Source organism: Juglans microcarpa x Juglans regia, chromosome 3D (genome assembly GCF_004785595.1).
Source record: "Juglans microcarpa x Juglans regia isolate MS1-56 chromosome 3D, Jm3101_v1.0, whole genome shotgun sequence".
NCBI lineage: Eukaryota > Viridiplantae > Streptophyta > Magnoliopsida > Fagales > Juglandaceae > Juglans > Juglans microcarpa x Juglans regia.
This window is the reverse complement of record NC_054598.1, coordinates 22,844,183-22,858,122: the sequence shown is the minus strand read 5'-3', so window position 1 is coordinate 22,858,122 and position 13,940 is coordinate 22,844,183. Positions and strand designations below refer to the sequence as shown.

The 13,940-nt window shown below is 35.6% G+C and overlaps 2 protein-coding genes across 4 annotated transcripts; one reads left to right on the top strand and one right to left on the bottom strand.

Annotated features, from left to right (window-relative positions):
- Positions 1 to 1,774: 1,774 nt before the first annotated feature.
- LOC121255919 (two-component response regulator ARR11-like) lies at positions 1,775 to 6,716 on the top strand. 2 transcript variants are annotated; one of them, XM_041156473.1, is made up of 6 exons: positions 1,775 to 2,066; positions 3,935 to 4,087; positions 4,209 to 4,595; positions 4,777 to 4,853; positions 5,342 to 5,495; positions 5,583 to 6,716. In XM_041156473.1, exons 1-6 carry the CDS (start codon positions 1,940 to 1,942, stop codon positions 6,347 to 6,349), a joined length of 1,665 nt encoding a protein of 554 aa, XP_041012407.1. In that variant the 5' UTR covers positions 1,775 to 1,939; the 3' UTR covers positions 6,350 to 6,716. The 2 variants fall into 2 exon arrangements, with proteins under 2 accessions (XP_041012407.1, XP_041012406.1); XM_041156472.1 differs by having other exon boundaries at positions 1,781 to 2,066; positions 5,342 to 6,716.
- A 419-nt stretch (positions 6,717 to 7,135) lies between these two features.
- LOC121255920 (protein WVD2-like 7) lies at positions 7,136 to 11,676 on the bottom strand. 2 transcript variants are annotated; one of them, XM_041156475.1, is made up of 9 exons: positions 11,264 to 11,676; positions 10,106 to 10,651; positions 9,727 to 10,011; positions 9,434 to 9,492; positions 9,251 to 9,325; positions 8,536 to 8,638; positions 8,373 to 8,444; positions 7,917 to 8,027; positions 7,136 to 7,537 (listed from the first exon to the last, which is right to left on the bottom strand). In XM_041156475.1, the coding sequence occupies exons 1-9, from the start codon at positions 11,333 to 11,335 to the stop codon at positions 7,322 to 7,324; spliced, it is 1,539 nt and encodes a 512-aa protein (XP_041012409.1). In that variant the 5' UTR covers positions 11,336 to 11,676; the 3' UTR covers positions 7,136 to 7,321. The 2 variants fall into 2 exon arrangements, with proteins under 2 accessions (XP_041012409.1, XP_041012408.1); XM_041156474.1 differs by having other exon boundaries at positions 9,646 to 10,011; positions 11,264 to 11,673.
- Positions 11,677 to 13,940: the final 2,264 nt, after the last annotated feature.

Sequence of the window (13,940 nt, the reverse complement as noted above, 5' to 3'; positions counted from 1 at the left end):
GTTTTACTCGTTACTTTAAAATGGAGGATTGAATTGACTCTCTCAATTTTAAAAAAATCATTATTTTCCGAAACTAGTCCAAGTAAGGGTGTAAGACAATCGGCCTGGACTAGAAAAACCGATCGGACCGATAGTCTAATTTGTCAGTCTCGTGGTGTGGTTTTTTTAGACCGGACCGAATCGAGATTGACCGAATATATATATAAATATTTATATATATATATATAATATATTATTTTATATAGTAGTTGTATAAGTTAATTATGTAATTTCTATTTAAGGGATAATCATTGATCATATATACAAAAAAATTATTTAGTATTCTTATTTGGAGGGAGAATAGAGAACTAGATATCACTAATATTAATTTTATTAATTTAATTATTTTGTATTAAATTAATTAAATTATTTAATAAAATGTTGGAATCAGACTGATAGCTAACGGTCCGGTCTGGCAAAAATGATGGACACCTCCCCAAACCAAACCAGACTGATTACACCCCTAAGTCCAAGATGAACTAACTTCGATCAATCTAATCAAATCCCTAAAAATGGTTTTGTATTAATTACTAAATAATCTTAGCTCAATTTGTTTTAAATGTATAGGGTTGATTCCGATTCTGAGAGAAGGAATCATCCCCAACATGTACGGAGTTACAACTGGATCCTAATTGTTTTTACTCTCAGTTTGTGGATGAAATCGAAGAAATACTTAGAAAGTAGTTGTCGACACACACATACACACTCAAATGTATTCAAATCAAAGCTCATGGTGAAGGTGGAAGGGACATAGAAATTGACGGATATGAATATGGTGCTCAATAAAATAAACCCAAAGGATAGGAAGAGAGCCCTTTTATATGCATCCGACCTTGTTTTTGCTCCATCTTCTTCCTTGGATTAACCCCATCTAACAAAACGTTCATTTCAAAATTGACACTCATTGGTGAACACTGAATGGTGGTTACCCTCTTGTTTGACTGCTCACCAAGAATGTGCAAAAATGACCAATGACAGGTTAAAAAGGCTTGTACAATTTTGAGATGAGTTGAGATTGGTTTAGTTTCCAAACGTACCCTTAAGATAGTTGACGTGGAAGCTTTCCATATCAGTAGTGTGTTAGGTGTGTTAAAAATAATACTTATAAATAGATTTTCTCATTCATGAGCACCCTAAAATTTATATGTTTTGTTATACATCAGTCACTATTCACCTCTACACTTTATACTTGATAGTTTTTTTTTTTAATTTTTTTATAGAGTATGGAGTGTGAAGTAGTGAATAGTAACTGATGAGAAGTATTATTTAAAATTTATATATTATATTCTCATTCTATTATTTTTAGTCTAATTAATCAATGTGTGATGCTACACAAACGGATCAAAAAATTAGGTAAAACACGAACCCTCGTATATTTTACACTATTAATTGAAGTTTGCACTGTTCAATGCAATGAATAGTGAAATGCAAAACATGTGAGAGTCTGCGTTTTATCCAGTTTTTGGGTTCGTTTCTGTATCACTTTTGTTAATCAATATTCCATCCACCCTTTCACAATTTCTCATAGCTTCTCTCTCCCTTTCCCACTCTTTCTCCCTTTCCAATTTCTTTGCGATTTTCTTTTATTTTTGTTTTGGAAAACAGAGAGGCCCAAACCGAAAGGTTCAAAAGGCTAACGTGCGCCACAGTGACCGTTAGCTAGCCGGCGCCAATATCCGTTGGTGCTCTCTCTCTCTCTCTCTTTCTCTCGTCCTTCCTTTCGAACCCAAAAAAAAAGAAAAAAAGAAAAAAAAAAGCCATTTATATATTTCTATAACTGTCGGGGGACATTTGATCCTTTGTCATCGGTTTTGTCTTCCAGAGAGCTTCCAGTCTCTTCTTCCCCCCTTGCTTCAATCTCCCCCCGTTCACTTCAATCTGAATTTTCAGCTTCTTCTTCATGGAGAACGGCTTCTCTTCTCCTCGGAACGATTCGTTCCCAGCTGGTCTTCGCGTTCTCGTCGTTGATGACGATCCGACATGGCTCAAAATCCTCGAAAAGATGCTCAAGAAGTGCTCCTACGAGGGTATGTACCCACTTGCTTTAACACTGTTCACTGTGTTGCTAAATATTCTCTGCGTTTCTTTTACCATGGCACTTCGTGGCTTATCTGGTTTCTTCTCCCAAAGCTTGTTGATTAGGAGGTGGGTTTCTCAAATTACGGTTTAATTTGAAGTATAATGGTTCCTGGGTATGTTTCATTTTCTTCATGTGTTCTGTTATTGTCTGTATGTTCTCGACAGTATTAGAACAGCATGTTAAATTCATTGCTTATTATTTTATATATAGGTCTAAAGGCTGTATGTCTTTGACATAGAAATGGAGAGATTTAAGGATGCTTTTGATTTTGTTTTTGTGAATTCAAGCTGTTACTGTAGTCATTATAAGTGAAATTTGTTAGTTCCGTCGATGAAAATTGATTCTCAAATCTATCAGAGTTATTTGTACGCTGCGTCTCTAACCCTATTTTGTCATGAGTATTTCGCGATTTGCTGAGTTCAGATGACTGTATGTTTTATGGACCTGCTGGGATGAAGACTTAGACGAACTGTATTAGCTAGACTTTTATTTAGTGCACAGTCGTCCCGGCATTTAGAGGTAATTGCTCTGAATACAAAAGTAGAGAAATTCAAGTTAGATATTGTTTTTCTATAGGATAATTGAGAAGATACTATTTCTGAGTTGGTCTTGTTCACTTATAACGGAAGGAATAGAGCGCCGTTGGTCATAATTTTTCCTTTTTTTCGGTTCAGAGAACTTTCTGAAAGGTGGTGTATGCAGATAAAAAGGGCTCTTGTGCCTGTGATAGGGTACTTATATAATTCTTATCTATATTAGTTGCAGTGCAAAAGATCTGCTGTCGAGTTTAGCACGCCTTTTGTTGATGCTTGTCATTAAAGAGGTAAATTTGAAGTTAAGATTTCAAGCTTGATCTTGACAAGTCACACGTGAGTAAAACCATATTCCTTGAGCAAGCTTGTGAAAATTTGAGGTCAGTTAAATGCAGCCTTAATAGTATTTACCTATTAAACATAGTAAAACAAAGCACCCACAAAAGACAGTCCAATATGTGATGAAGAATTTAATAGGCACTATGAAGGCTAATTATCACTGTTAGTGGAAAGAATGTAGTTCTGGAAAACAAGCTTGTAATGCTAGCCAAAAGATCAACATTTTCTCTTTTACATCAATCAGTGCTGTCTGGATCTTTGTCAATTATCAGACACGATCAGAACTTCTAATATGAAGTTAAAACTCATAAGCTATCTCTTTTATGTTCTGCAAAACCAATATTATAACTTCTCTACATGATCAATTTTCAGAAGTCTTTCTGGTTTCGCATTCCCATTTCTATATTTTTTGTATTGTTCAATAATGTATTACTCTGCTGTAAAAACTCTATTTTAGTTCTCTTGTAAAACCCCTTTTAAGTTGTTACTCGTGGAGTGTATCTTTCTTCATTCCCTTTAATCATATGGAAACTGTTTCTTATCTTATCTTCTTTCTCATGAATGAAAGGAGAAACAAGATAGCAAGTGATTTTATTTTGCATGGAAAAGGTTGATCTCAAAAAATTGAAGCATAATTTATAGACTTTTTTTTTTTTTATATATACATGGGGGAGGGGGGTTTCGAACTCCAGACTTCCATTTTGGAGTCTGGGGGTGTCGCCTGATTGGCAAGCATAATTTATAGACTTGATCTAAGAAAAGGTTCAGCGGCTTTGTATATTCAACTTAAACTGCCAATTGTAGTTTGAATAAATTTTATTGCATAGGATGACTCTTCTTTTATGACTATGTATTCAGCTGATCAATCAACAACAGGATGGCAGCACCAAATATTTGAAATGACTCTGACGACTTCTGGTTTTGCTGTTTTTTTTTTCATCAGTGACTACGTGTGGTTTGGCAAGAGATGCTCTGAACTTGCTGCGTGAAAGGAAAGACGGGTATGACATCGTAATCAGTGATGTCAACATGCCCGACATGGATGGTTTTAAGCTTCTCGAGCACGTTGGACTGGAAATGGATCTGCCTGTCATTAGTTAGTTATCTGCCCCTACTATGTGAAACTTTTGCCTAACATTCTAAAAATCTTTTTGCTTTATATTCACATTTACTGCCATTCCTGCCTCTGATGAGTTGCAATTTATGAACCTGCACAGTGATGTCTGTTGATGGAGAGACAGGCAGGGTGATGAAAGGTGTTCAGCATGGAGCCTGTGATTATCTCCTGAAGCCAATAAGGATGAAAGAACTCCGAAATATATGGCAGCATGTCTTCAGAAAAAAAATACTTGAAATAAGGGATATTGAGGGTCATGAAAGTTTTGAAGGTATCCAAATATCAAGAAATGGATCAGATCTATCTGATGATGGGCACATGTTTTGTGGAGAAGATATGACCTCAGTCAAGAAAAGAAAAGATTTTGACAACAAACATGATGAGAAAGACTTTGGTGATCATTCTTCTGCAAAGAAACATAGAGTTGTTTGGTCAGTAGATCTGCACCAGAAATTTGTCAAGGCTGTAAATCAGATTGGTTTTGATAGTAAGTACAGTATAAATTTCAAGTTTTACCGTTTGTTTTTGTATAAAAAAAGGTAAAAACTAAAGCAACATTAAGTTTGGCTTGATACTAGTTCTTTGTCTTTATGTGGTCCTCGAATCATATAGCTGCCATCTATATCCTTGCTTCAACAGAGCCATGACATATAGTGTCTGTTTGGCAGAAGTTGGCCCCAAAAAGATACTCGATTTGATGAATGTGCCTTGGCTCACTAGAGAAAATGTTGCTAGTCACTTGCAGGTAAATAACTCGCTCTTTTTAGTCTTGATCCTACCAAGGAATTGCTAATTTAATGGTGTATGTGATGAAAACATTTATTGACACTGATATACATATATATATCTTAAATATATATATATATATATATATATATATATATATTGATGTGAATAAACCCGTAGAAAATAAAAGTTTCATCTCTTTTCATTTATACTTTCAAATGTTCGGACTCTTAATTTTTCATATGCTGAAATCAAGAGTGATCGATTCAGTTTCACCAAACCTGCAATTTTAAGGCATCTTTGTTCTTAATTTCACATAAACCATAGCAACCCTCCCACCTCTCGCACTGCAACAACCACAGACCCCTTATTGAATCAAACACACAAACTCTTCTCTTAGTAGATGATAGTCAAAATAAGAGAGAATAATGTGGTGAACAGATCAAATAATGATTTTTCTGTTTGAGCGTAATGCGGGTCCTCATATGACAATATTTGCTTGTGCAGAAGTACCGCCTCTACTTGAGTAGATTGCAGAAAGAAAGTGATTTAAAAGCTTCTTTTGGTGGGATAAAGCACTCTGATATGCATTTGAAGGATCCTGCTGGAAGTTTTGGCCCTCAGAGTTCAATCAACACGAACCAAAATGACGTTGCTAACGGTAGGTACCAATTTTCTGCACATAAATTATTTGGTCAGGATGTGGATGTCAAAATCCAAGAAGGGGATCTGAAGGGAATTTTCTCAGAGCACATGCCAGATACCAAAAAAACCTTGAATGCTGATAATCCTGATCCTCAGGAGACGAGTTCACAGATGAGCTTCGATCATTCTTTTGCATCACTGGGCTCAGAAGTAAACTATGAAGCATTTGACTGTCGCATTTGGAGTGAAGCTCCTAAAATTGAACTCAAACGAGAACATAAGCCGCTTCTTCAGTTGGAGGATGGCTTTAGCCAGCTGCCACCATGTGCTCCAGAACATCACGTCAAAATCGATAAACTACATCCAGTCCCATCCGTTTCTTCCGGACTTTCTTTGACTGCAAGAGACGTAAGTGGTCCTATAAAAAATGAACCCTTGTATGCCGAGTACCAGAGCAATCGTGTGAGCCATGTCAGTCCAAAGAAATGTGCAATTGAATGTTTTCCTGTTCAATCCAAGAGCCACATGGTGGTGAATCATCAATCTTATGAGCCCGTTTCCACAGCAGTATCAAGCATGAAACCACAGGGCTTCAACCTGAGTTGCATTACTGACTTCGATTATTCCCAAAGAAACCTGAAAGCAAGTGACTCAACTTTGGCGCCATTCAATGAGACAGCTTGTTTACTGCAAGGTGATTTTCATAACAAGTATTTTGGACTCCCAAACCTAGAGTTTACTGAATGCAATGATCCAAGCTTCCTTGCCGAAATTCCAGTCCACTGGCATGACACACCGACTTCTGACTACGAGTGTCCCCTTGACCCAACAGAGTATTCCATTTTCGATCAAGGTCTATTTATAGCATGACCGCGCTCTCAACTTTTGAACATAGCCTGAAGAGTGGATCCTTTGCTCTTTCTTCTTAGGCAAACAAAAGTGGAGCACTTCCGACTTCTAGAATTGGGAAATTCTTTTCCTGGCTATGTAACTTGTATAAAAGGAGTGGTTTCAAACTTTTATCCTAATAAGTTTGCTTGTTGAAGTTCAGTTCACAACATGGGACATGAATTGGGAGTGTTCTATATGTATGTAGAAAAACATGCATGCCAATGGCGCCATCTTTGGGGCAATATGTGCTCGCCTCAAAACATCATTAATCTATGCAAATTCATTGGACTGGAAAAATGGTTTTCATCTGTACAAAAGTAGATAATTAGTCCTGCCATTTTAGACAGCTGATTTGAGTTTTCATAAATGACATGGCTTTTGGTCTCTGCAATTCTACTAGAATAATCATACCGTTCAATTGCAGGGAGTGCAATGTACATAACAGATCCCATTCTGGCATACTCGTCTCAGGATTTCGAAGGGCAAGTTGCTTGATTTAAATAGGATAAACTAGAATACAGAGGGGGTGATTCTGTTGCAGACTTATTGGCAATACAGACACAAAAAGATATGCTTGGGGTGAATGTAAGATGGTTCTGGCTGCTCTACCCAAATATAGGCACAAGGTTCAACCTTTTACTGTAGATTCTTAGATATGTGTATATAGATTATTTTCTCGCATGAGTTCTTCTATATGTCTGCCTACACAGCTCACAAAATTTGACTTCTCAGGTGTTAAAAGAAACTCTCAACACACCAAAAAAATGAATAAAAATGAATCTTATTATTATTTTTCCTCGGGGCAATCCCATTGCCATCACAATACTATCTCTATATTATGAATAATTACAAGAATGGCTCAAGCCCTCACCTGCATGGATCAATCGGAATTCCAATACTGTAGTCGACACCTCGCGATTACATGAAGCAATCTACTATCTTCTTAGACACTTAATGCTGAATATTGGGAGAAGCATTCTCACGCGCCTTCTTCTTTGTTAGTGAAATGATAGAACGACTTGTGCTTTGATCAACTTTTTCCATCACTTGGTTAGAGTGTACATTTCTGCCTGAAGGCTTAAGAGGAGGTCGAGAGCTTGAGTCCTGAACTTTGCTCTGAACTGGGTTTCTTCCGAGTTTCAGTGATTGAGGCTTTGTTCTTGGACTCTGCAAAACATGAATAATCAGTATCTTTAATTTTTTTTCAAATGATCTGATGAATGAACACCAAACAAAAACTGATATCAACACCCACAAAATTTGGCCTCTACGCTCTCACTAGAATAGAAGGGAAGGAAAAATAATTAGTACATGACAAGATTGAAATATTAAAGAAAGCATTTGAGGAGGGTGTCTACAGAGAAAGTTCAAATTTTTGCAGTTGCATAGCACCTTGAAATAAACTCATAGGAGAAGCTTTCTACATTACTCAAGAGACATTTACTGTTAGAATATTCCTAACAGTTCTAGCATATGAAATGCATGCTTTTAACACGCTATAGACAATTAGACATCATAGAGAACCAAGTCAAATAGATACAGATACCTTCTTCAGGGGACTACTTGGAGATTGTGATCCATGATTTGAATCTTCATGCAGTTTGGCTTTGAATTCGGTGGTCTGTCGCAATTTTTTAATGTCAAAATGAGCCTTTTCCTGCAGAAAGTAGGAAACAAATGCTAGTTGTAGGTGTGTTCAATAATTGAGAAACAAAATGACCCCAAAGCTATGTGTAATATGCTTTGAACTCGTCTCCAGTTATGCATTCTGATATTAGCCACTAAAAGACACAGGGTAGCTTCATTTTATTTATTTATAAATTATTTCTGTAGGGAATCCATACCAGAATGGGATTCTTTCCATTTCAACTGAAATGGATATATCCCTTTAGAGCAAAATACCTCATGGTTTGCACTAAATGATACTTCCATTACAATAGAAATGGAGAGGATCCTTATCCATCCACGCCAACTAGTTAATACTATGGGTTATGAAGTCAACCTTAGGCATTGTCTGTTGCTTCCATTTTTCGGCCTCCTTGGTGTTTATTTGTTCTTCTAGCTTTTGAAAGAACTGGAATAGCAATAGAAAAAATTATGTGAGTATTGCCACAATGCTAGATCATGAAATTATGAGTCAACAAAAACGATAGTATTAATCTTGCCTCTTTACGCTTTGCTGCTCTTTCTTGACTCCTGAAAGTGAAGGGAAAAGATATAGTAGGAGATCGTGCTTTGCTTCTACTGACACTTGAAGAATTTGAGCAGCTGCCAGAAAAAAAAAATTATGAGAACAGTCTACGAGTTTCCTAATGAATGTGTTACAGCGTTGTTCCTAACATAGAAAGCATATACTTTAGGCCCTATTTGCAAAAGGAATTCTCGTCTGCCAATTGATTATTTGGTTTTGTCAAATATAACCATGATATCCAATGTAGTATTTGTAGGAGACAATTTGAAAGTTTCATTTGCACAGTCTCTGTAAATATGACATCAGGAAAGAAGTGCACAACTGGAAGTTCTACCATATATAATTGAGTGCAGGCATAGGATAATGCAATCTGCTGCATGTGAAAGCTCACCATTTAACTTACCAAAAAAGGTTCACATTTTTGTTCGCTGGATTTTATGGTCGGTGAAAAAGGTTAGGTGCTGAGATTCCAACTTTATCAAAATCCAAAGGAACTCATTCAGAGACAAAAATGGTGAAATACATATGTTCAATAAAACGGTGCTTGATATACATTATGCAAAGCATCAATTTGGTCAAATAAGTAGGTCCTAAGAGAAAAGTAGCAAAAGCAAGACTAACTAAGGAAGTAATATAATGTCTGCAGAAACATGAACCATTAATGTGATCAAGGCAGTCAAACTGCTTACTCAATAGGGAGGGACTGCCCTTTCCGATCCTCTGTTATTCCTGCAGAAACTGAATTGCTGAGTAGTGTTCTAGTGCTGTGATTCACAGATATAATCACGTCAGTGTAAGAAGCAGAGTCCTTCTATGCATGGGTCAAGATGGAAAAGAGTTTTAAACTATTTGAGATTCAGGCAGCAAAATACCTTCGATCTTCTGACTGGGGCTTTACTGAACGTTCCTTCATTAACTTATTAACAGATGCCTGAAGTGTGTAAAGGAAACTCTTCTCAGGTATGTTAACAGAGCTTTCCTAGTCCAAATAAACTCAGACGTGTGCATTGTGTGCATGTGTGCACAATAGGAAACGAGATGAATGACCAATAAGTTATACAAATGCAAGCAGTAGACTACATACGCTAGTCATAGTTCGTACGGAAATTGAACTATCATGTCCAAATGTGTTGAACAAAGTTGCATCAGTTCTCTTGCTTCGCACCTTTTGAGAAACTGGAGTTGTAGTTTTACTGGTTTTGCAGGTGCGTGAAGCCAAATTGATTGACATGTGAAGTGATTTTAAACTTCTCTTTTTGTCAACCAGGTCTCCTGCCACCTTCTTGCTATTCTCAGATGTATAATTTTCATTTATGGATTGCATAGAAATCATTTGTTCGGAAGGAGAGACTGGGAGCTTGGATGCTCTACTTTTGGTTGACAACTTCTGAGAAAAATTCCCTTGTCTTTTCTTGCTTGGTGAAGGGAGAATCTCCTTGTAGACAGCATCCTGCAGCATAAATAAGAAAGTGATAGATGGGCAGTATAAATAACGGACAGAGTTGATATATCAAGAAATGACAAACAAGATATAACCCAAGAACCTTATCGAGTTTCTTCTCTTTTTGGGAGGCCACAATCTTCTGGTAGTCTTCAACTTTTTCAGTTTGGTCTGAAATTTCAACCAGATTAATGCCTTCTTGGGTTACAGCATCAGCTGCTTCCACCTTCTTAGTTTCCAATACTCCAACATTAGGATTATCCCCATTCGCATAGACAGAATAACCTACTGCTGTATTAGGGGTATCATCCCCATGTGGTTCATCGATGGCCTTGAGGCTGTCTGCTTTCACCAATGCCAAATCCATGAACGAATCATCATGAAGTTTGTCCATACTTTCTGACTCAAAGACAATACAAGCGGTTGTATTTGCTTCCTCAAGCAATGCTGCCGCTCTCTCTGCAGCCTTTTTCTTGTAATGAGCTTCAAAATAAGCTTTTTTCTGAGCAACAGAACCTGGCTTAGAAAACTTCTCCACTTCTTCCAAGTATGGATTGTGAGAGAAGGTTGAACGTTTCTCCCAGGCCAAGGATTCGGACATAAACCTCCCAAACGAGATCGATTCCCCTAGAGCACGAAATGGGTCACGCTGCAATTAAACTTAATTAGTATTCTCATGAAGTGCTAAAACATACAAGTATATTTGCAGAGCAACTTAAACCTTGTTCTAGAGGGGAAAATGATAGATACCAATGACATTTAGAACCCCATCAATCGCCTGCTTCTGTATGTGATACGGGAGAACATAGGCTCATGATTTTTTTTCAGAGAAAAGCCATGAGATGCTGATTGCAAATGAAAAGCTATAGATGAAAATTGATATGCATTTCATAAAAAAGCCTATCAAATGCTTCATTCGTGAAAATCTATGATAGCCTGGTTATCCTGGCCGATTTCATCAAAAAGCCTATCAAAAGCTATAGATAAAATTGATATACATGAAAAAGAAAAAAGAAAAAAGAAAAAAGAAGAGAAAAACAAGAAACTTGAGTTCTTTGACAGCTATATTAACCTCAAGCCGTTACAAGTTCCCGATGTTCAGATGTTCTCTCATTTTCCCACGTTTCCACAACACCCAAACAAACCATAACCAAAAAACTAAAAATAGGTTACGTCACTACAATCCATTATCTGAAGTTCTGAACACCGCCCAAGAGTCCAAAATACAGAAACTTTAAAGAACGCAATTTCACACACTGACCTCTTTGGCTTCACTAGAAGCATGAGAAGGATGAGAGAACGACCTCACAAGGCACGTGGCAGACTCACCCATATCTTCGCACTCGCACTAAACAAAGAACACCACAGTAAAATCTAAACTCTTTCTCAATGCTGCTTTCTGTCTATGCAAAATGCGCTTTAAATCTGAACGACAGGCTCCAATTCCACGCTGGATTGGATTTTGCAGGAAAAAGCTTCTCCTTTCTGTGCTTGCGTGCGCGTGCGTGGGTCTTCGGTTCGCTTTCAAAAGCATCCGCTTTTATTTCATTTCCAGTTCTTTCTGGGACACAGGTTGAACGTTTTGGAGGAGAGTTGGGCCCAGGTTTGGGATATAATTAGAAGCTTTTCCTAACGTCTAGTTTTTCCTTCAAATGTTTCGTATCAGTGGATTTTATGATTTGGATGAATCTCAAAACTTTATTGTATTACTTAATCAGGCCGATAATGCTATGAATGATTTATCTCTTGATTTGGCTGGTTTTTGAATTTGAACCACCAGAGTAAGATTAAGACGGAGGAGGGAGACAAATCCTACCCCAGAGATTTTGCAACGGCCTTTGTCTCCAACGTTTATGTTTGTTGTTGCCTTCTCATTTGTCAACCTGGGTACCCAACTTTAAACAAGATTTGCAAGGCTAGTAACCAGCATCATTTGAAAACTTTTACCTCAAATAAATATTATTCACGTAACATAATTTGATTCGTAAAATTTAAATTTTAAAATTTATTTTTTAAATTAAATTATATCACATAAATAATATGTGGTATAAAAAATTTTAAATAGAATTATTATTTTTTAAAGAAAAATTACAATAATTAAGAGAATAGATGAGGAGAGCCTTGATAATAATCCCATTACAATCATACAAACAGTGCAATAAAAAGGAAAATAAATGGTTAAAAAAAAAGGAAAACAAATGAGAAAAAATAGGAGATTGGGCCAAATTAATAGTCAAATCCTGAGTTTTCTTGATAGATTACGTGTCAAGAAAAGAGTCAACATAATTAAAAGCATCTCCATTAGCTTGGTTAAATTAATCTTCAAAATTTAATCAATATTATACTTTTTACATTTATCTATTCTATTTAAATTCAATATTCACATTGAATTATTCATTCACTCTTTATATAATAATAAAATATTATCAATTTAGTAATTTTTTTATTTAATTTATTTTTATCACATTTTGTAACTCTACTAAGTAAATGTTAATAATAATTATATTCTAATTAAATTAATATTAAAAAATCATATTTTCAAAAGTCATTTAATGCTAATAATAAAAAATATTTGATTAACCTCATCTAAATTTCTATCTAAATTTCTTAATTATAAACCAAATAGTATTTTTGCTTGGAGTGAGAAACTAATATTTTAATGTTTGCTTGGAGTGAAAATTTAGTATTTTAATGTTTGCTTGGAGTGAATCAATTATAATTCTCCATTTTTGGCCAACCATTATAGAAAAAATCTACATTATTTTAGATTTGTTCAATCTAATGTGAAATTTTTTGACATCAATTTTATAAATTTTAGCTAATTTTCTCATTCGGCCAAGCCAATAGGATGCTCTAAGAAGAGTGCAACAAAAAGGAGTGTAATGTTGTAGACTATAGTAGGAAAACTGTCAAGATGGGAGTATAAGAGCTTGCGGGGATTAGGTGCGGTTTGGATATAGAAATGAGATGAGTTGAAACAGTTTTAGATTAGTTGAATAAAATATTCTTAGAATATTATTTTTTAATATTATTATTTTATTATTTGAAAAAATTAAATTATTTATTATATTTTGTATGAGAATTTAGGAAAATTGTAATGATAAGATGAGATGAGATTAGTTAGAGTGATTCTTGAATCCAAACCGAGAAATTTTTTACTTCCCATAATTTTAATAAAAATTAAATTCATCCTACTATAAAAAAAAAACTAGGATTGTATAGGAACCGACGAGATTGACTTTAAGTGATTAAAAAAATTAGGGCTGCACAGAATTGGTGGAGAACTGATCGGCCGGCAGTAGGAAATATAAGAAACCAATGTCAGCCAGTTCAGTTCTAGTCTGAGCCAGGTTCAAATTGTCGAATCGGCCAATATAATATATATATATATATATATATATATCTTAAGTAAAAAGATGCCGTTTTACTTAAGTGATTAAATAACGTTGTTTTATACACAAGGTTTTAAAAAAATATATATGAAGTGACGCTCTTTGGTTTAATACACCAAATGTTTTACTTCCCATAATTTTAATAAAAATTAAATTCATCCTACTATAAAAAACTATGGCCGTACAGGAACTGACGGACTGATCTTAAGTGATTAAAAAACTAGGGTTGTACCAGAACCAGTGGAGAACCGGTTGGCCAATGGTAGAAAATACAAGAAATCGACGTTAACCAGTTTAGTCCTAGTCTGAACCAAGTTCAAACTACCGAACCAGCCGATATAATATATATATATATATATGTATGTCTTAAATAAAACAACATTCACTTAAGCGATTAAATGGCATCGTTTTATACCCACGGTTTTGAAAAAAATATATAAAGTGATGCTATTTAATTTAATACACTAAACGTCATCGTTTTGAGCTAAGGCTGAAACCCTAATCCCCCAATACCCCCTTCCCCTCACTTCCTCAGTGTGTCGTTTT